Here is a 20,906-nt window from a genome sequence, read left to right on the forward strand (position 1 = left end):
TTGTTTGTTTGTTGGTTTCCGTAGCTGAGTACAAAATTCTTTGTCCTGGAGGAGAAGGTTTTCGACCCAACCCTATCACCGTTATATTGGAAGGTAATTCTGTTTCCTTTATCTTAAAGCGTGCCCCTTTGGAACTTCCTTGACTTGATTTACAATGCTAAAGACATGCTGTCCTTTTCATCTTGATAGATATTGATGAGTGCCAGGAGCTCCCAGGGTTGTGCCAAGGTGGGAAATGCATCAACACCTTTGGCAGCTTCCAGTGCCGCTGTCCAACGGGCTACTACCTGAATGAAGATACCCGAGTGTGTGATGGTAAATGGCCCTTTTAGAATGATAAGTTCTTTCAGATATTGAGAACTGACCTCAAAAACCAATGTACAGTTAGGCCCCAGGAAAACTGAGACTCTAGCAAAATGTCTAAATGCCAGCATGGCCAGGTAACTATGCCACAGATGTGGCAGCTTGCACTCATATTAGTGATGTAATATCATGTTCAGAATACCCTAAATCTCCCTCTTTTCATGTGAAAATTGGCGTTTTTGTTATCTTGAGCCATAGTCCCATTTATGCCTACAGTGAATTTTCCATTCTCTTCAGAAAAGCCATTTTTGTTGGAGTAGCCCAGGTCTCATTTCAGTGGCTTCTGTATTCTGGGCGATTCTGGGCTCCTTGTCTTGTCCTTTACCACTCATCATTTGTACTCAGCATTTGAATGAGCTTCTCTTCCGAGGCAGCTCCTTTGGTTGTATGGTGTAAGTGATGACGCCTGTTCATCCTGTGTTCCTGAAAAGATGGAGATTATTGACTGCTGTTAACTTTCAGGGCATGTGGACCACTGACTGGTGTGGGGAAATGGTTTTCATCTGTATATAGGAGTTACACGCTGATGAGGGAAGAGAGCTTCTTGTGTCCTGGAGGAGAAATAGTCCTCTGCTTCTCCAAAAGGCTTAATAGGTGACCTCAGCAGTGACAACCTTGTTGAGTAGTAGTCAAACATCACAATGTATACAACACAGCTTAAGACCCATAGAGTTAACATAAATTAGAATCAACACCTGTGTTTGAAAATGGGGAAGGATGCATGATATACTACTTTTGTAGGCTTATCTTCTGTGCTGCCTTACCATTGCAGATTCATGAAGCCAGTGTTTGGTGGCTTCAGGTTATATCAAATCCTTCTTGAGATTTTGTGAACATATGAAGGCCATAGTTGTCTTTCTGAAAGATATTTGAGAATTATCATTTTTCCACATTTCCATCACTGTGTGTGTTTGAGGATGTTTTGGGCTCATTTATTAAGAACTCACATCAGAAGGTACATTTTCCTTTTCTAAAACTCTTTTCCTGCAAATGCACACGTCAGCACAGGCTAAGGACATTGATGAATGAAACATCCATATTTCCTATCCAGATTGCAAAGTGCCCTGTGGATGCTCTCTTCCACTATCAACATGTATATTGACCCCCAAGTCCCAGATCATTCCAAAAAGTGAGATTTCTGTATTCACATACCACTTTCTTTTGGGATTATAGATGTGAATGAATGTGAAACTCCCGGAATCTGTGGTCCAGGGACATGTTACAACACTGTTGGCAATTACACCTGTATCTGCCCTCCAGACTACATGCAAGTGAATGGGGGGAATAATTGCATGGGTAAGTCCCAGCTTTTCTTTATGAAGCATATTTGGTCCTCATCTGCAAAGAGAAAAAGAGCCTCCAAGCCCAGCAATTCATCTTCAGTGTTATGTTACTCATCAGAGCGAGTGCTGCCACCCTTTGCCTCCTCCCCTGTAAACCATAATTTTGGCCTTTTCTCAGCACCTCGTGTGGGTGGTTGGGAGTTTTCTTTAAAATGTAATGTTGGAAAATCCCAAACAAAGGTTTAATAGTACTTCTTTTGTTTGACTCTGGGTGTATCTTTATACAATGATATTTACAGCACTGACCTACAGTATTAAAACATCATGAGTCGGAAATGAGAAAATCACTGCCAAGAGCAGTGGAGAATTGTTACTAGGAGACTGGGTGGAGAGTCATGTAAAGTTTATTAAGGCCACAGCTACATAATGACTCAGTTCTGTGGCACAGAACACCAGGGAATATATTAGGTTGGCCCAAAAGTTCGTTTGGTTCTTTAGTAAGATGTTTTAGAAAAACCCGAACAAACTTTTGGGCCAACCTGATATTTCTTAAAGTCCTTTTCCTTGTGACAGCAGAGGTAGATGGAAGGTTGAGAGCCAGCTTTTACTGCTCTTATCGAAGTCAAGTTACAATATAGTTCAAAAGAGACTACTCCTTCCTTGAGCATCCCTGTTAGAATCTCCCTGTCAGGATTTCCCCACAGCATCACCAGTCCCTGTCTTCCTCCTCTCCTCTAGATATGAGGAGGAGTCTGTGCTACAGGAACTATTATGCTGACAACCAGACCTGCGATGGAGAACTGTTGTTCAACATGACCAAGAAGATGTGCTGTTGTTCCTACAACATTGGCCGGGCCTGGAACAAGCCCTGTGAACAGTGCCCCATCCCAAGCACAGGTGGGTTTTAGTTTTGCCATTACCAGAAAGATGGCATGGTACCTTCCCCGTGAATTGTTGGAGAAAGGAATCTCAGCCAGGGGAGAAAAAGGATGCATCGTCCATCTTCTTAAAAAAAGATTAGTTCACAAAGGCAAATGTTGAAATTCAGGTGATCTGGTCCTTTCAGCTGAAAATTGAGTCATAAAATATATTTTCCAATTTATTACACAAGTTCATTTACCAGCCTGTAGACTCAGCATATCACAAAAATATAGAAGTTGTTATTGTTAGGGAGTTTGCCATATAACTTAGTCTGGAAACAGTGGGCAAAGCAGTTTGACAAATAAGTAAAGCATATTCCTATATTGTTTACTTACTTATTAACATCAGTTTTACTTATTCATAACTAATCTTGTACCAAAAAGAATTCAAGATGGCCCACAAAGATGCATATGTAAAATAAGAAGGCCTAATGCAAATGGCAAGCATGGGTAAGAAACTCAAAGCAAGGATAATTAATATGCAAGATCCAAGCCAGGAAGTCCTGCACACTTGCCAGTGATGAGCAACAGCTTGGGCTCTAAACCTTCTAGCAGCTCATATAAAGAGAGATATGATTGAGTCTAGCAGTCTCAATGACTGCAGAGCAAACTCAGAACTAAAGAAAAGCATGACTCAGGGACTTCCCTGGTGGTCCAGTGGCTAAGACTCTGCACTCCAAATGCAGGGGGGCCCAGGTTCCATCCCTGGCCAGGGGCCTATTAATAGATCCCACGTGCCACAACTAAGAGTGCATGCTGTAGCTAAAGATCCTGGATGCCCAACAAAGATGGACGATCCTGTGTACTGCACCTAAGACCTAGCGCAACCAGATTAAAAAAAGAAAAGCACAACTCCTTGATACAGAGAAATTTCTTCTTATATCCTCATACAGAAAAATCTATATGTTATCTATTTGAAAAAGAAGAGAGTCTAATTCATATTCTAAGAGTAAATGAAGCAAAAACTTTGGTGCAGTGTTCTTATATGGGAGATGATATATATCATGATGGTGTCATTTACTAATGATCTAGATCATCTTTCTGATTTTTAAAAATTAATTAATTAATTTGCCTGTGCCAAGTCTTAGTTGTGGCGTATGGAATCTAGTTCCCTGACCAGGAATCAGACCCAGGCCCCCTACATTGGGAGTGCCGAGTCTTAGCCACTGGGCCACCATCTTTCTGATTTAGAGTGAACGAACTACCATGCACAGTACTGGTCTGAGAATTGTGTAGTATCTACTCCATTCCCCACAGTGATATGTAAAATACCCAATCTATTGTCTGGTGCTAACTGCCAATGCAAAAAAACAGCAGATTCTTTTTAAGTAAAATGTACCATTTCATCCACTGTTTCCTCCAGAAATAATGTAATAGCCATCACTTAGAATTACAAGTTGTCTCCACTCTGCAAGATGTTGTTAGACCTGGGTTTGGCAAACAAGAGCCTGTGAGTCAAATCCAGCCTGCCTCCTATTTCTGTTTGGCCCGCAAGCTAACAGTAATTTTGACATCTGAAAATTTTATGAACTTCAAATTTTAGTAAATAAAATTCTACGAGAATATGGCTCCACTAATTTATTTACATATTATCTATGGTTGCTTTCATGAAATATTTGAGTAATTTTAACAAAGACTGCACAGCTTGCAAAACCTAAAATATTTACTTTTTAGCCCTTTAAGAAAATATTTGCTGATCCCTGATCCTGACCGTTAGCCTTCAAATCTTTTATCATACATTGCTATTGTTGTTCAGTCACTCAGTCATGTCCGATTCTTTGAGACCCCCATGAATTACAGCATGCCAGGCTTCCCTGTCCTTCACCATCTCCCAGAGCTTGCTCAAACTTGTGTCCATTGAACTGGTGATGCCATTCAACCCTCTTGTCCTCTGTTGTCCCCATCTCCTCCTGCCTTCAATCTTTCCCAAGATTATTTATACATAGCTATCATTAAAAAACCTGGCAGTTACCCACACTTGATGTGTGTGTATTTACAAGTAAAAGTATTTGTACATGTGTCTCTGTATATTTATTTTTGATTATATTAAGAAATGTATTTATTATTTTCAGAAACTGTTTTATTATAAAATGTACACAAAATTAGTTTTTAAATTGGATTTTACAAAGATAGATATCCTAGTATTTTTATTTTTTACCTTGATGGACCATTGTACGTTCCCTTGCAGACCACTATGGAGAGAGCTCTGATAACTTTCGTTTACTTTCAGAAATATCTGTCTGAGTTCTAGGTATCTGCATGCTTTTAATATAAAATGCAAGATTTTGTCTTCATGTGGAATATTGGCCAAATCCAATCATGGCTTTTCATTAGCTATGCAATCGCACACATTTTAGGAGGCCCTGAAGTTTGCATGGTCAGTGGACCTGGCGTGACACTGGTTGGAAGTGAACACTCATAGATTAAGGAAAGCAAGCACTAGGAAAAGAACGTGCTACATTTTATTTAAAATACTTCCAGAAACCTTTTACTAATTTTCAGTAGGTTTACCCATAAGGGAGTGGCTATCTTGAGCTTAAATTGATGCCATGCTATATCCGTTATACTCATGATCAGGAATTACAGAATCTCAGAGTTAAAGGAACCACAGATGACATTTAATGCATCCTTAATTCACAAGTTTGATGAAAATTCATGTCAGGGGGAGAAAGATAAAGGGTGGGGGAGGGGAGAGGGAGCAAATAAAAGAACTGCAGCAAAAATAATAATCCGGCTGCAAAAATTAAAGTAATGAGGTTAAGGTAGTTGTTTGACATGAATGAATCATTAACAGACCTGAAATCAAGAACTTAGCTACATTTGCTATTGTTATCCCCAGTCTGCCAAGGAAGTGACTTTTGTACACATTTGTTAAATCCTAGATTCCTTAATACAGAGTAGAAAGAGGCACTCAGACCAGTCCCAGGTTTCAGAGCTGAACAACATCCCCATAGAAACCCAAATTCCCCCAGGCAAGCTCATACAAAGGAGTGCATTTGATATAGAGACCTCTGTTTCAGCCTCATTATTACGTCAACATGAGGTCACTTTTCCTTCATAATTTTTCTTAGGGACAAGGTTACACCATCTGTAGAAATTCTCAATTTTTCTTTTTTACAAAGGTCAATTTATTTTAAATTCTTCCAAACACAGGTAAATATCTTTTAAGAATGTTTTCAAAGTAATTTTATTCAGCTCATTATTGCCCTTCACCTATCCTGTTCCCACCCCACTCACCCTACCTTTGTTCACTCACTGCAGATGAATTTGCTACACTCTGTGGAAGTCAACGGCCAGGCTTTGTCATCGACATTTATACTGGTTTACCTGTTGGTGAGTTACAATGCCATTGTTGCAACTTTTTGTCTCTGCCTTTGTGTTAAGGAAAGGAAGTACACACTGTTATTTTCTCAAATTTGCTTTTTTTTTGTTTCTTAGAAGGAAAAAGCATTAAACAGTGCCATTTACCTTTATTGAAACTGTGATTCTTAGTTTGAAACAAACTGTGCAGACACCCTGTGTAGCTCCACCTAATTGGCAGCAGCATTTGTTGGTCATGATTAAGGGGACTGGAAAGCTTTTCACAAAATCACAATCAAGCTTCGTTAAACCAACCCTAGGCATCAACAAAAAGAGAGATTCTGGGAGTAAAGCCAGTTGACGTTTGATTTGACTATAATTCCCAATCCTTCCGTCTGACTAAGACAAGAGTTTAATATGACTGTTCATACCAATCCTTATGTGTGGGTTGTTCACATAAAGCCCGTTTGATAGATCAGTTTTATCTCACAGGGAATCTTCTCAGGTCATCTGCTTTGGGATTTTTAGATGTGAAATATAAAAGTCTTTCCAATCTGAGGCCCTGTCTGGTAACTGGAGCAGAGACCACTGCAGTTCTTGAGATGCTTATGTGAGATTCAGAAATACTGCACAGCGTTCAGCCAGTAGAAGCAAGGCCTTTGTGGTTTAAAACCAAATAACATAAAAATAGATGGAAAGTCATTGCATTCTCTGAGTTTTTCCCCAGTGTGATTTATATGGATCCTCAGATGCCCCTCTGAATTCTGAGCAATTGTGTCTAGTAGCAAACATCACCACTTGGTCTGTTCAACCTTATTGCTAATAAGTAAACTGAAATCCACATCAGCCTTTCCAGTGACCTTGTTTAAGAAAACAAGGGTCTGGTCCAGCAATCAGCCTGGCTCTCTTTGTGCCAAATCCATATGGCTCCGCAGCCTAGTCAACATCCAAAGAAACTTCATGGTTTGGAAGGAAAACCTGCTAAATGACATTGGCATGAAACACCTGGCCCCAGCTGCTTTGCTTTTCCCCTTCCCAAAACAGATCTTTTCATCTCCCTAGACTCTCTGATCCGAAGATAAGTGGTCTGTAATAGTAGTGGTTCTCCATGGATGAACCAGGCGTGTACCCCAGCAAGGCCTACCCTCCAATGTTGGCAGCAGGCAAAGACTCAAAACAGCATTAACAGCATCCACTAATAAAGCTGGAGAGGCCTCAGGCATCCTCTAGGCCAAACGCCTTGCCTTACAGTGGAGGGGACAGAGGCCCAGACAGGGAAGGGGACTCAGCCGAGGTCACTTGGCTAATTAATAACAGAACTGGGATCAGAACCCAGCCCTGACTCACAGCTTGCTTTGCCTCTAGCTCTTGAAAACTGGAAATGTGATAGTTAGCAGTATACTTATTGTTAGCAAATTCCAGCATGACAAAATATTTAGATGACTGAGAGACTTTGTTTTATTTAAGCTTTCTACTCTCCTTCTGAAAGGTCTGAAGATTGTTGGCATATAGAACTCATTCGTGTGGGGTTAAAACTATAGCAAGTTTATTAATCTTGTCTTTAAATATAAACTTTTCCAAGTTGAAGTTCAAATGGAATCCAGACAGGAAAAGAAAATATAATTTTTAATATGTGCTTTTGCTGTGTTGTGCCTAACAATGGCTAGAAATTTGACCCAGCCTGTTATTGTTAAACTTGATAATACATCACTTATATTTAAAACAAATGAATGTGAACATAACACTTCATGTTTTAACCCATACATAGTTCAAGAATGTCTGAAATTTTTTTTTTTGCTTCTTGATGATGATACATAGCTGTGATATTACTTTGCCTCACTTTTTAACAACATACATGACAAATGTGTGCAAAATTTAAAGCATAATTACGTATATTCAAAATGGAAATATAACCTTTGATATTCTAAGTTTTTTTTTCCTCATTAAAGAGATCAATTTGTCTTCAAACAAAATCAAGCCCTTTAGAAAAAGGTCTAACATAAATCTGTGGCCTGTGAACTTTCTCCTTCAAAGCAGATTGACTTTAGGGTGTGATTCTTCTGAAAGTACAGCAGCTCTTGTGGGTTCCACGAAAGTCAGTGGCCATCTACAACTTGGGCAAACAAAGTACCTGGCAGAGGCTCCTGACTTTGACATGTAAAGAAAAATATCTCAACAACAGTATCAGAAAACTAATGGATTGGAAAGACCAAAACTTTGCGTCCCCTCCTGGCTTCTGAACTGTTTTGTGAAACTCTGCATGGGACTGGTAGAGGGGCCCTCTGGGATAACAAGTCCTTCAGTAATGGTTTTGTGAAGATTGTTTGACTGTGGAAAAGCATAAGGGAGGAGGGGTAGCCTGTTAGCGGATTCCTGGTATCAAATCTACTTCCCGGTGGCTGTACGGTCTTGGGTGAGTTCCAGCCTCCGACCTGTCCTCAGCACTTGCATCATGAGGATGGTCAGAGTGCCTAGAGACCATCTCACAGAGGGGCTGTGATGATTCGGTAACTATTTCCAGGTTAAACGCTTGAGAAATACACCATGTGTATAGCAAGTGAGGCGCTATGCCATTGCCGCCACTGTTACTGTTATTATCCTAGAGGACTCTGAATGGCTGAGAGCTCAGAGCACGTCAGGCAGAGAGTGGACCCGCCAGGCTGGTGAGGAGACCCGACTTGCCCACACAGCTCCCTCGCCAGTTGCCTTAGCAGCCTGGGTCCTGGCCGTGCTCTCACTCCTACTTCGGTCCTTTAATCCTCATCAGCCCCACTTCCAGGTATTGGTTCTTAATCAAATGTCAGACAGCGTACCAGGGGCCGGTAACACCCTGGTGCAGAAGCCAGCCCTGGCCCCGGGCCTAGGGAAGCCACAGTCTGTTGTGACTGTCCTTCCTCAGTTCTGGCTCTGTCTACATGGTCAGCCTGGGCCCAGCTTACATCCTCAGGCCTGACTTACTTGCTTCCCAAGGCCACACGAAGGAGGAGCAGGGCGTTGAGCTGAAATTTGGAAGATCAGAGTTGGCTCTGACCATGGGATCGTCTTCTGTTCTTCAGCAGCTCTCTGCTCCCATTCCCACCAGCCACCACCACACACTTGGGGCAGAGAGGCCACTTACTCTCGGCAGTCACTTTCATTCTGCTCTACTGGTGCACAGGGCCCAGTGGGTGCAAAATCTCCCAGCTGGACAGAGCTAATGCTTTGTAACAAAACCAGAAAGATAGATGATCAGTGAGATAAACACAGGAGTGTCTGACAAGTGGTTCACTGATCCCAGTTTGCTCTTCACTGACTTCCTCCACTTCCATCACCACCCCGGCACATGCATGTACATGCCAGCACACACACACACACACACACACACACACACACACACACACACACACACACACACACACACACACACACACACACACACACACACACACACACACACACACACACACACACACACACACACACACACACGCGCTGTCTCTTCTTTGGCCTTAGACCTTACACAGGACTAGTTAGAAGCAGCCAACTTTCAATTCCCATTTACCCTGCCCAGGGACCACATGCCAGGCCATCACTCACATGTGCCTGCTCTGTTTCCAGATATCGACGAGTGTCGGGAGATCCCCGGGGTCTGTGAAAATGGTGTGTGTATCAACATGGTCGGCAGCTTCCGGTGTGAATGTCCAGTGGGCTTCTTCTATAACGACAAGTTGTTGGTTTGTGAAGGTAAGAGATGTTGCCCTGTATCACATCCAGAAATGAGGCAATTTTACATTGGAATTTCAGAAATTCATCAAACTCTAGCTATAGTGAAGGGCACCCTGTGGATCAACAGACATTTCATTGCCAAAAAAAAAAAAAAAATTCCCTAACTACTCCCAGTGGGCAAAGCAGGATGTCCATTCCCCAGCCGTCTCCGCCCCCTCCCTCAACACAGAGTGTATTAGATTTCCCAGCTGATATGAAAAAGCCTTGAGGTCCTAGGTGTGTCCAATGGATGGCTATTGTTTTACACAGCTTGAAAGTGAGCACGAGTGGTGGGCAGTCATCTTGAGTTGAATCTCAAAATCAGTGTTCTCTTCCAAGAAGAGCCTTTGCTCCTCCCCAGTGAAAACACGGTTAATGCAAATACTTCAGATGCATGAGAGAATTCCAAATGGCAAGAACAGCAAATTTGATTTCATACGAAGAATGTTGGCATGCGTGCAAATGGTACTTTTTTCATTTTCAAATTACCTCCCCTCGCCATGTGTATGTACTGTGATTCTGCGCATTCCTCACCGCACTTCATATTTTTCCGACATCTGGGGAAGATAGTGTTCTTTTACATTTTAGTAAAAGGGACGTTGCCGGTTATTAAATATACCATGGGCCCTAGGATAGCTAGAGTAATTTTCTTATTTCATACTTAAACTCAGAGCCTGTAACAGAGTTCTTGTTCATGTTAGAAAAGCTTATTGCTCCTTAGAGCATGTATTACACCACATAGGTTGACATTTTAATGTTAAAAAATCTTTTTCTCCTAAACTGGGGACAACTTAGAGACCACGAGTAAAGTTATAACCCTGAGTACAGGCTTGTTAAATTCTCCTCACCAGGCTTTCTGTTCCTGTGGCCAAGCTGGCAAGCATCCCTTACTCTGCCTGCTATGTGGGGGACTGGAAACGGGGTGACAGCTATTCCTAGCCTTCCTAAAGAGAGAGTCATTTTGGGGCTTTGGTTCAGGCCCTGGGCTTCTGGAGGCCTTCAAGGATCAGGTGTGGGGAGGAGGCAGGATGTGGAAAAAGAGAAGGGAGCCCGTAGCAGATGACCTGTGGTGCAGGGGTACCTGCCTGCTCATCGCCGCTGTCTCCCACCTGTCATGCTGCCTAAGGATACCTGTCCGCTTCTGTGGCATCTTCCCTTCTCTTCCATTCAGAGCTGGTTACTCTACCCAAGTGCTTCTCTGATACGTATCTCTGCTGAAGCAGCAGCCCTTGACCAGAAACCAGAGGCACGGCCACCCATGACCACCATGTCAACCTAGACCTTGTTACACCCTTGAGATTGAAAACCTACAGCTGTACCCGTGGAAGGCGGCTCACTGTCAGGGCAGGGTTCGGCTGATACAGAGGTTACAAAGTGCTCCAGCTTTTGGTTTCCGTTTCATAGGATATCCATCTTCAGGGTGAATGTTTAATCCAGGGTCAGCTGCTTCCCAGCACACTCCTAGCTCTCAGACTCAGAAAAGGAAAGTTGATTTAGCACATGCCTCGGCCAGACTGCAGTTGGAATGGATTCCAGAAGTGATTCAGGGAGGATCTGTGTGTCTGCTCTCCCCCAGCATGCATAGGATCAGATGTTAGGCATCTGAGGCATCAGAGAAACGCTTGTCTGAGACATCTTTTGGCTTCTCCAGCTACAGAAGCTACCCTCTGTGTTTCTGTACACTCTTTAAGAAGAGCAGGGCAGGCCTGGTGGGTAAGGTGGTGCTGGATCCTGGGCCCATGGTAATCCATGGTGGGCATACTCTGCTCCTGTATGAGACACACACCCCATATTAGACAGAGAGGCCCACTGACTGCCCACAATCCTGAGGTTTTCCCACCACAGAGCACACACCTTGAAGGCCTAGGTTGGTGTATTTGTCGCCCCCTAGTGGGAACTTTGGCTGAGCCAACTTCTGCATGAAACCCCTCACTGGTGCTGAAAGCTGACTTTCACCTGCGTTACTGGCTGCTCCCTATACTGGATTTAGACTGAATTAGAATGCCTCATAGGAGCAGGGGAAGACAATATGTGTTTTCCTCCATTGATATCGCCTGGACTGTGCAGTATATTCTGTGGTGCCCTAAAGCTGAACTGAATTATGTGACTGGTAACATTTTAAAAAGATAAGCAAGCAACTCCCCGAGCATAGGCAAAGCTCTGGAGCACACAACAGCCACTTTATTCTTTTCTTTGATAGTGAGCATTTGGTTATTTTCAGTGGTTTTATGTGTAATCTTTATGTTAAGTTTCCTTGATTTGACTGCCATGGGGCAGAAATTTAAGCAGGAGCTTCTGCAGCCCTGTAGCTCAAAGCACTGTCCGTGGACCAGTGCACCAGCATCACTTGGGAGCTTATGGGAAGCACAGACTCTCGAGCCACTCCCCTGGCACGCTGAGTTGGAATCTGCCTTTCAATAAAATCTCCAGTGATTCAGACGCACATCAAAGTTTGAGATGCCCTGCTCTGCAGGCTCTACAACAAAAACAACCTGACTGATTCCCCAAACCTCCTGCACTTTGAGCAAATACAAGACTTCCTAGGATACTAGTCTCTACCCTTATCAAATCTGGCCCTTGAGGCTGAGATTCACAACTTTTTCTAGAGATTAACTCTGTAGATGGTCATAAATCCAGTATTTGTATTTATGAAAAATATTTGTAAAGCAGGAAAATTAGAAAAGCTTTCCATCTTCCAACGTTTGTTCAATAGAACCAATCAAAATAAGAAAATAGAAGTCCGTGTTGTGTGAGAGCCTTCATTTGCCTTTGTTACCAAGTCCAAGCTCAACCTGCTTGCCGAACAATAGACCAATAATCAGGAGGTGAGGTGTTGAGGCAAGAAATAGCAACTTTGTTTGGAAAGCCTGGCATCAGAGAAGATGGCAGACTAGAGTTTATAGAGTACCATTTCATCAGGGTCTGGATGCCAGTTTCTTTTATAGAATAGAGGGAGGGAGGAGGTGAGGAAGTAAAGTAAAAAGGCCATACATCTTGCAAAATGGTTTGGCCAGAACTGGGGAGAGGATGTGTCAATTTGTTTTTTCCTGCAGTCCTTCACAGGTGGGCAGGGGCAGGGTATTTCCCTGTGAACTGAACAAAGGCACTTTAGTTTAACATTCAGGCAGAGGGGCAGGATTCCCTGAGGCAGACCACCATGTCTGCTTGTAGCTATAGACTGATTATAGTAATAAGAGCAAAGAAAAAGGTTCACGAAACAGGTCCAATGTAAAGTCAGATTTTGTTCTTGCCTCTTGCCTGTTGACACTGGATTCTGCTCTCCTTGTAATTCAGTTCTCTCCTGCTCGTAGACATTGATGAGTGTCAGAACGGCCCAGTGTGCCAACGAAACGCAGAGTGCATCAACACCGCGGGCAGCTACCGCTGTGATTGCAAGCCCGGCTACCGATTCACCTCCACGGGGCAGTGCAATGGTAAGTCCCCAGCTGCAGGCGCCTACCCGACGGGCCAGCCCCAACCGGCTGCAGATCCCTGGATTTCTTTGGGATGGTTAAGATTCACACTTCTGTGTTCTAGTAAGTAAACTGAGAAATAGGAAAATTGTTGAAATGCTTTAACACTTGGCTTTTTTCCTCTTTAGTGAGGTGATTTTTCCAAATTTGTCCCCCTGCTGCCCTGCTGCAAACACCTACTCCCACAAGTGCACAGAGACACACACACACATACACACACTCCTAACTGGTGCTATGTGCTATGGTTAGTCACTCAGTCATGTTCGACTGTTTGCCACCCCACGGAATGTAGTCCACTAGACTCCTCTGTCAATGGGGATTCTCCAGGCAAGAATGCTGGACTGGGTTGCCATGCCCTCCTCCAGGGGATCTTCCCAGGAATCAAACCAGGGTCTCCTGCATTGCAGGCAGATTCTTTACCAACTGAGCTACCAGGGAAGCCCTCCCTACCTGGTATTCAGGACCAAATACTTTTACCTACTGCCCCTTGAGTGGGTGAGGTTTTCATCATCTTAGCCACATATACCAACTCTAGACAGCAAAGCTCTCCTGAGCTGGGCTGGGTTAACCTGCACAAACCAAGCAAAAAGAACTGACAGTATTATCTTTTTCTTAGCATCTTATAGAACTGAGGGCAGCAAACGGGAACAGCCTTTTACTTGCGACGTCACCTACAGTAAAATGAGAAACTATTAGAGGTTAAATTTTTCGGGTATTCACCTTTGTCAGGGACATGGTAGAAACAAGAAGGATGAGTATGTCACCAGCGTACGTTGACAGTGAAGTTATCCCTCGTGGCTCAGCAGTAAAGAACCCACCTGCCAGTACAGGAGATGTGGGTTTGATCCCTGAGTCAGGAAGATCCCCTGGAGGAGGAAATGACAAGCCACTCCAGCATTCCTGCCTGGGAAATCCCATGGACAGAGGACCCTGGTGGGCTACAATTCATGGGGTCACAAGGAGTGGGACATAACTTATCGACTAAGCAACAACAGCAAAAGTTATTAAACATCTGATGGTATTTTGTAGCCAGTGGTATCAAAATGAAAACACTGGTGTTTCCACCCAGCAGCAAAGTAACACCTCAGAATGATTTTCATGTGAGTTTTTCAGTATTATAAAACATTATATATTTAGCAAAGAGGTCAGGAAGAATCTGTTGTTTAGCCTGTAGTCCATTTCACAAGGAGTTTCCTGGATAGTTTATGCATTTGTGAATGAAACAACACCAAGGAACATGGTCAGATTTTCCTTGGATTTCCTTGTGCACCAGTGATTAAGTGGTAGGAAGTACACTGCTCTCCGTAGGGCATTTTGCATTGTTTTATGAGACTTTGGTGGGAAGAGGGTGTAATACCAGAACAAAAACTCACTTTGAGAATCAAGACTTGTTTTGGGGGTTTAACGGAACATGTGCAAGTGTTTAGCTTTTTGTCAACAGAGCAGTTGTAATCCACATATTAACAACAACAACAAAAAAAAACAGGACAGGAAAAGTGAGGACGTCTCTGATAGGAGTCACAATACCCTCGTGAAATTTGGCATTCATACCACTTCCGTGCATTTTGCTCTTAATTTATATTTGTTTGGAACTGGGTAAAATAATTCAGATCAAAATAAGGAATTGCTGATAATATGGAATGTGTCGTTTCACACCATTTCACATTAGGCGAGATGTGGGAAGAACTGTTCTAAGCATCAAGATGAGATAGCCAACCAGGGCCTGGCTGGGGCTTATGTCCTGTCAAATTTTTTTGTAGAGTACTAACATAAACACACTGGATAAAGCTCATCCAGCGTTAATCAGCAGTAAGCACCGTGAGGGGGAGACGCTTGTAGCCCAAGCTTTGTGTCTCTCATTCAATGAAATCCTTACAAGAAAGGTGATGTACTTGAGTTTGAGTTTTGCAGTTGTTCAGCCTCTAGGGCTGAAGACTTCACTCTGGAAATGTCTTCACTTACATCCTACTTTTATTTTCTATAATTATCACTTTTTAATCTTTTTCTAAATCTTTTTGACCACACCATGCGACCTGTGGAATCTGTTTCCCAACCAGGGATCAAACCCATGGCCTCTGCAGTGGAAGCACAAGAGTCTTAACCACTGCACCTCCAGGGAGGGCCCACATCTTACTGATAAAATCTCTTAAAATGTCTTTAAAAACTATCCTATACATGGCATTTTTCAGACGTATTGTAAAATATTCCTTTCTTCCTGTGTTTAAGATGAAAAGAACTAAAATTTCCTTATCATAGTAAGGTTTTTATTTGAACTTGTCAGTACCTCATTTCACCAGCTGGCCATAATACCCATGTTTCTGAGACCTGAGAGAACAGGTAGGTGTCTAAGCCAAGGATGCTAGTCTGACCTCAGGAGCTGAGAAGATAGAGCATAGGCAGCCATTTCTGATATGCCTTGTCCAACTAAAAACATCTTCTTCCCAGCTATTTCCTTATGGTTTCCTCTCTCTCTGCTGACTGTCTGGGTGTTTTCCCCCAATACTCTGTTTAACAATCTCCTACCTCAACCTCAGACATACTCTTCTGGGAATTTAAATCCTGATGCTTGTTGAAACCTCAAGACAAAGTGAACTTCATAATCAAGTTCTCTAGAATTGTAACTTTCTATTTCACCAACAGAACTGCAAAGTAATCCATGTTTCATTTTAAAAAAAAATCATCATGAAATAGGCAGTGTAGAAAAGAAAATTCCTAATTGAGGATCCCTTTCTAGAAAGATTCTTAATGCTCTCCATTCCCTGTGGGCCCCAGAGATGATACAGACCTGATCCTTGCATTCGCCCCGACTCGGTATTACCTGAGGGTACCCATGGTCTAGGCTGACTGTAATAAGCCCCCGAGACACCATTCCTCAAAATCAACTCTCTTCACTGAGCTTGGTAGTGGAAAGCAGTGTCCTCTGCCTATCCCAGGGAGCAGTTTGCTCATTTGAAATTCATTTTTATCCAAATGTGAATAATCATCATCTGTTCTTGGGCTTCTCTGGTAGCTCAGATGGTTAAGACTCTGCCTGCAATGCAGGAGACCTGGGTTCAATCCCTGGGTCAGAAAGATTCCTTGGAGAAGGAAATGGCTACCCACTGCAGTATTCTTGCCTGGAGAGTTCCATGGACAGAGGAGCCAGACAGGCTATAGTCCATAGGATTGCAAAGAGTTGGACATGACTGAAGCAACTTAGCACACACATCATCTGTTCACTAGCATTTCTGCATAGACCAGCTGTAGCTCCTAAGATGCTCTACCCTAGTTTCCTCTTTTCATGATACACCCACCCTCCACCTGAGATTTCTAAAGGACATGGTGATTCATCGACTCTAGATGTTTTGTATACTTGGAAGGAAGTAGTTGTATAAATGGCAGCCTGAGCACATGAAATGGAGGGAGTATATTCTGTCCTGGCGTGGACACAAGTGTCCTGGGCAGCAAAAGGTACCCATTCCCTTTTTCTGTCTTCTTAGTAGCCGGGGCGGGCAAACAGCAAGCTTGAATTATTCAGCTGAAAGCCAGGTTCCAAGTTGCTCTCTGGCATCTGCACCCACGGCAGCATTCTGCCATTTGCTTTCTTTTGTGACAACAGGAAAATCAGTGCTCCTCGAGTTACATTTTCCCTAAACATGGAATCTTGAGAGCTTTAAAAAATTAGAGCATGCAATTATGTCATTTCTGAATTCATGCAACATGTTTGGCCTCTGAGATAATTAGATTTCAGGAGAGCAAGAAGTATTAACTTGACAATAAATGTAACTTAGGACCCAGTGAGTGGCAGAAGCAAGATGAGAGGGCTTCCTTTTGAAAGAATATGGATTTAAAAAAAAGAAAGAAACATCATTAGGATTGTCAGGTGCTGAAAGGAGTCCTATGTAGACAGGAAGGCTTGATTAAGATGGAACAAAAGGTTACAGGAGTAAGACAAAATAATGGGGTGAAACTGGAGCAAGGGACCATGCAGCCTGTCCATCATGAAAACCTAGCTTAGCAATGGGATTTGTTTAAATTTCCAGAGGAAGCCATGAAGCTTCCATGATTTGAGACACCAAATCTTGACTAGACAAAATACTTCAATTAATTCCATAGTCTAGGATACTGTGTAGGCAGATAATCAAATGGATTATCTCCCAGCTTGCATTTCTATTCCCCGTTCTATGCCTGTTTGCTCATCTTTCAGAGTTTTTTTGGATACTTCCCCTGTTTTTCATTGCTTGTGTACTGTTAATATGCTCTGAATGTGCCTAGTAAATGAGAGTAAGTTTTAACCAATTTTGAGTCAAAAATAAATATTGAATATAATGTCAGCATCAGTTTTACTGGGTTAGTTTAGAACTAGGATTAATCCTGAGGCCAATACCTAGAAGTAAGTTATTTGATTTGAAAAAGAAAAAATGATTTGATTTGGCATTCCAAGTTTCCACTTAAGATGCTTTTTATTTATAGATCGCAATGAATGTCAAGAAATCCCCAATATATGCAGCCACGGACAGTGTATTGACACAGTTGGAAGCTTTTATTGCCTCTGCCACACTGGTTTTAAAACAAATGCTGATCAAACCATGTGTTTGGGTGAGTATGTGGCTATCATTTCATTTTTTCACATCCTATTGAAAAATTCATGTGTATCTGAATATATTTAAAAGCTAACACTAATTGTTTTGTTATTTATAAAATACAGAAGCAGGTGTGCCACATTAATATCCTTTGACATTTAATCTTTGGGAATCTGAACATCATAAACCTCTTTCTTGATATTCATTTGACTGTCAGTTCAGAAAAACTTTTGATAAAGGGATAAATTGAGAAAGATATTAAGACAAAAATTTACTTTTATTAATGGTAATAGCCTACTGTTCCTTTACAATATTTATGTGAATTTGCCTCATTGGAACAGAGTGCAGCTTTTGAGTGGTTGAGTATGAGCATTTTTTGAGAAGTGTCTGTATATATATAACTGTTATATATATATATATAAGGATATAGCAGGTCCTTAAAGGCAAATTTACAGATCATTTTCCCAGGGGAAAAGAGCTCAAGATTTTAAATCTCTTCCTCAGTTTTAGTACTGAATCAGAATGTTGATTTAGACTAAACTTCAAATAATCAATCAATTTCTCTTTCCTTTCTTTTCTATTTCTTTTTCTTTCTTTTTCTATTTTAAAGCAACATCCATTAAGTCTTTTGGGGCCTACATGAACATGAATCAGGAAAAAGAACAGTCAATAATGTTTAAAGTGCTTGCCTTTGGATGTAATTAGATTCATCCATTAGGGAACATTCTCATAAAGTTTTGTCATCTTCAGAGCAGATAACAAGTTTTAAGTTAAAGATTATAATCAGTCCCACTAATCACTGGAGAGAGAACTTGGTGTATTCATGAAGCCCTGTCCAACTTTCATTCTCCCTCTCCCATCTGAGTTATCTGTAATCCCACCAAAAGAACCTGCCCAACCAAAGAACTTCACTTGCTTGGCTAAAAATGAATCATGGCAGAAGTTCTTGATTGCTGGAAGGGTGACTCATTTGGATGCAGTCTTCACACATGCAGTCTCCAGACACACACATTCTGCTTAGCTATAGCATCCTGATTTACAATCATAGATAATTCATCCAAAGTTTGAAGGCAAAGGAAATCCTAACTCTAAACACTACCTTTTACTAACCTGAGGTGTTACCTTCCACTCCTTCCCCATCCCTTTGTCCTGGCCCTCCACATTCTGCCTGTCGATATCGAAAACCAGGAATATCAGTGGTTTTCATCTTAATTTCTTATGTAATCTTTAGTAGAATATACTCCTACTAGAAAGATAATAACTGCTGTCACAAGATGCAAAGACATCATAAGGCGCCAAAATAGCTTTACAGGATAGTCAAAGTGAAAAGTTGTAGACCAACCAAAAGAACTCATACTGCTAGAGAAGAGCCAAATTGAGTGCCATCACATTGGGATAATTTAGAAGAGAGATAAGTCACTATTTTGTGGGAGTGGTTGTGGGTTTTTGGGGCAGACTGGGAAAGAAACAGACGTCTTCCAGGTGAGTTAGAAAGCTAATTTATTTTGTTGCTGATTTTGGGGTAATATCAGGTGACTCACTGCTTTTTGGTAAACTGGAGTGAGAATCTTAAAGGCTGAAGTTTGCCAGAGGTGGCAGCGAATCAAGACCCAGATGCGCACAGAAGTTTCCATTTCCAAGTGAAAATATTTGAGAAAAGTGGCAAGGGTGGAGAATTCTAGAAGTAAATAGAATAAAATAGTTCTTGTCCAGTTCTCATGTCCTTAGCTTGCCTCCTTTCACATGCCAACCAAGGAAAGGATTTTCTCCCAAGGCTTAGAACCTCGCCTTTTGCTAGTTTCTCCCAGGGAGCTGCCACTGCGGGAACTCACACCGACATCAAATCTAGAAATTCTCAGCCGATGCACAACACTTTGTGAGCTCTAAAGTGCCTTTTAACCCCAGGTGACCATATTCCCCCTTCTTCTGTTCATAATTATGTTTTTCCTTTGTTCCTTTCCTTTTTCCTTTTCCTTCGTTCCTGCTAGACATAAATGAGTGTGAAAGAGATGCCTGTGGGAATGGCACTTGCCGCAACACGATTGGTTCCTTCAACTGCCGCTGCAATCACGGTTTCATCCTTTCCCACAACAATGACTGCATAGGTACGTGTGCAAAACAGCCAACCACCAGAGGAAGGCAATTTCATGCGTGTCTTTGTAATTAGCATCATCTCCAGCGTGCCGGCTATCCTTTTTAATATATACCATTTTAAATGTGACAATTGGTTAAGAGTTATATGCTAATTAAGTAACTAATAATCAGTAATGTGCTAATTAAGTGTCAAATACAGTTAGGATATCTATGACTTATATTAAAATACTCATTAGCAGCTATAATTTTTATGTCTACTATGCTACAAATTAAATACATTTCAAAGTAAATTCAATATATTTAAAAACATATAAAAATGATCCTTTGTAAAGAAATTACATAATTCAGGAGCAGTGTGGACCTACTTGTCTAGGTGTTTCACTGTAGCCTCTCTTCAAAGAAGTAAATTATTGAAGCTATAAAATTCTTCCTATAAAATATGCTATACTATTCACAAGCAAGGGTGAGGAACCAAATTTTGCTTTGTGCAAGAGGCCACTTTTATATACTTCTGATTATAGGAATAGTTATTAATACTCTCAGCTGTATTGTGTATTAGTAATTCAGTTTTAACCTTTAAAACTGATGTTCAAAGTGAAACTCAGATAAAATCCTAACATAAATTATCAATTGAATTAGTAGAATTATTTCATCTTTAAAGTTTTGATAGGTAAGTAAAGCCAGGTCTGTTGTTATAAACTAGATCAGAAAAGAATTTCTTAAGTTTGAGCCAGCAAAGGCCACTGAAATTCAGAATAAGCATTTTTCCCTTTAAAGGTTTTGGTCATTAATGGGATTATGACATTTTACTTTGGAATATATCAAAGGATGTTTTCCTTGGCAGATGTTGATGAATGTGCAACTGGAAATGGGAACCTTTGCAGAAATGGCCAATGCATCAATACAGTGGGGTCCTTCCAGTGTCAGTGCAATGAAGGCTATGAGGTGGCTCCAGATGGGAGAACCTGTGTGGGTGAGTGCTGCTTCAGAAAGGCCCCGAGACCGCGCCGGGAATCACGCAGTCTGTATCACAATTCTTCCTTCAGAAGCCTGGAGGGAAAAGATCAGAATAGAATTACCCTAAGCTGCCTGTAGGTGTATATGGTATACGTAGTACTCTTCCCCTTTACCTTTTAAGTTTCAGAAAACAGTTACAATATTCCAACA

The 20,906-nt window shown here is 41.7% G+C and overlaps 1 protein-coding gene across 1 annotated transcript in view; it reads left to right on the forward strand.

The window, feature by feature from the left end:
* FBN1 (fibrillin 1) overlaps nt 1-20,906 on the forward strand; it is a 258,732-nt gene that overhangs the window by 192,850 nt on the left and 44,976 nt on the right. The window contains exons 39-48 of the mRNA XM_065941593.1: nt 25-93; nt 190-315; nt 1,537-1,659; nt 2,385-2,543; nt 5,828-5,899; nt 9,464-9,589; nt 12,922-13,044; nt 17,536-17,661; nt 19,634-19,750; nt 20,584-20,712. Of these exons, the coding sequence (XP_065797665.1) occupies nt 25-93; nt 190-315; nt 1,537-1,659; nt 2,385-2,543; nt 5,828-5,899; nt 9,464-9,589; nt 12,922-13,044; nt 17,536-17,661; nt 19,634-19,750; nt 20,584-20,712 (1,170 nt within the window). The remainder of the gene's footprint in view (nt 1-24; nt 94-189; nt 316-1,536; nt 1,660-2,384; nt 2,544-5,827; nt 5,900-9,463; nt 9,590-12,921; nt 13,045-17,535; nt 17,662-19,633; nt 19,751-20,583; nt 20,713-20,906) is intronic.

This window comes from Muntiacus reevesi, chromosome 7 (assembly GCF_963930625.1).
Source record: "Muntiacus reevesi chromosome 7, mMunRee1.1, whole genome shotgun sequence".
NCBI classification, from domain to species: Eukaryota; Metazoa; Chordata; class Mammalia; order Artiodactyla; family Cervidae; genus Muntiacus; species Muntiacus reevesi.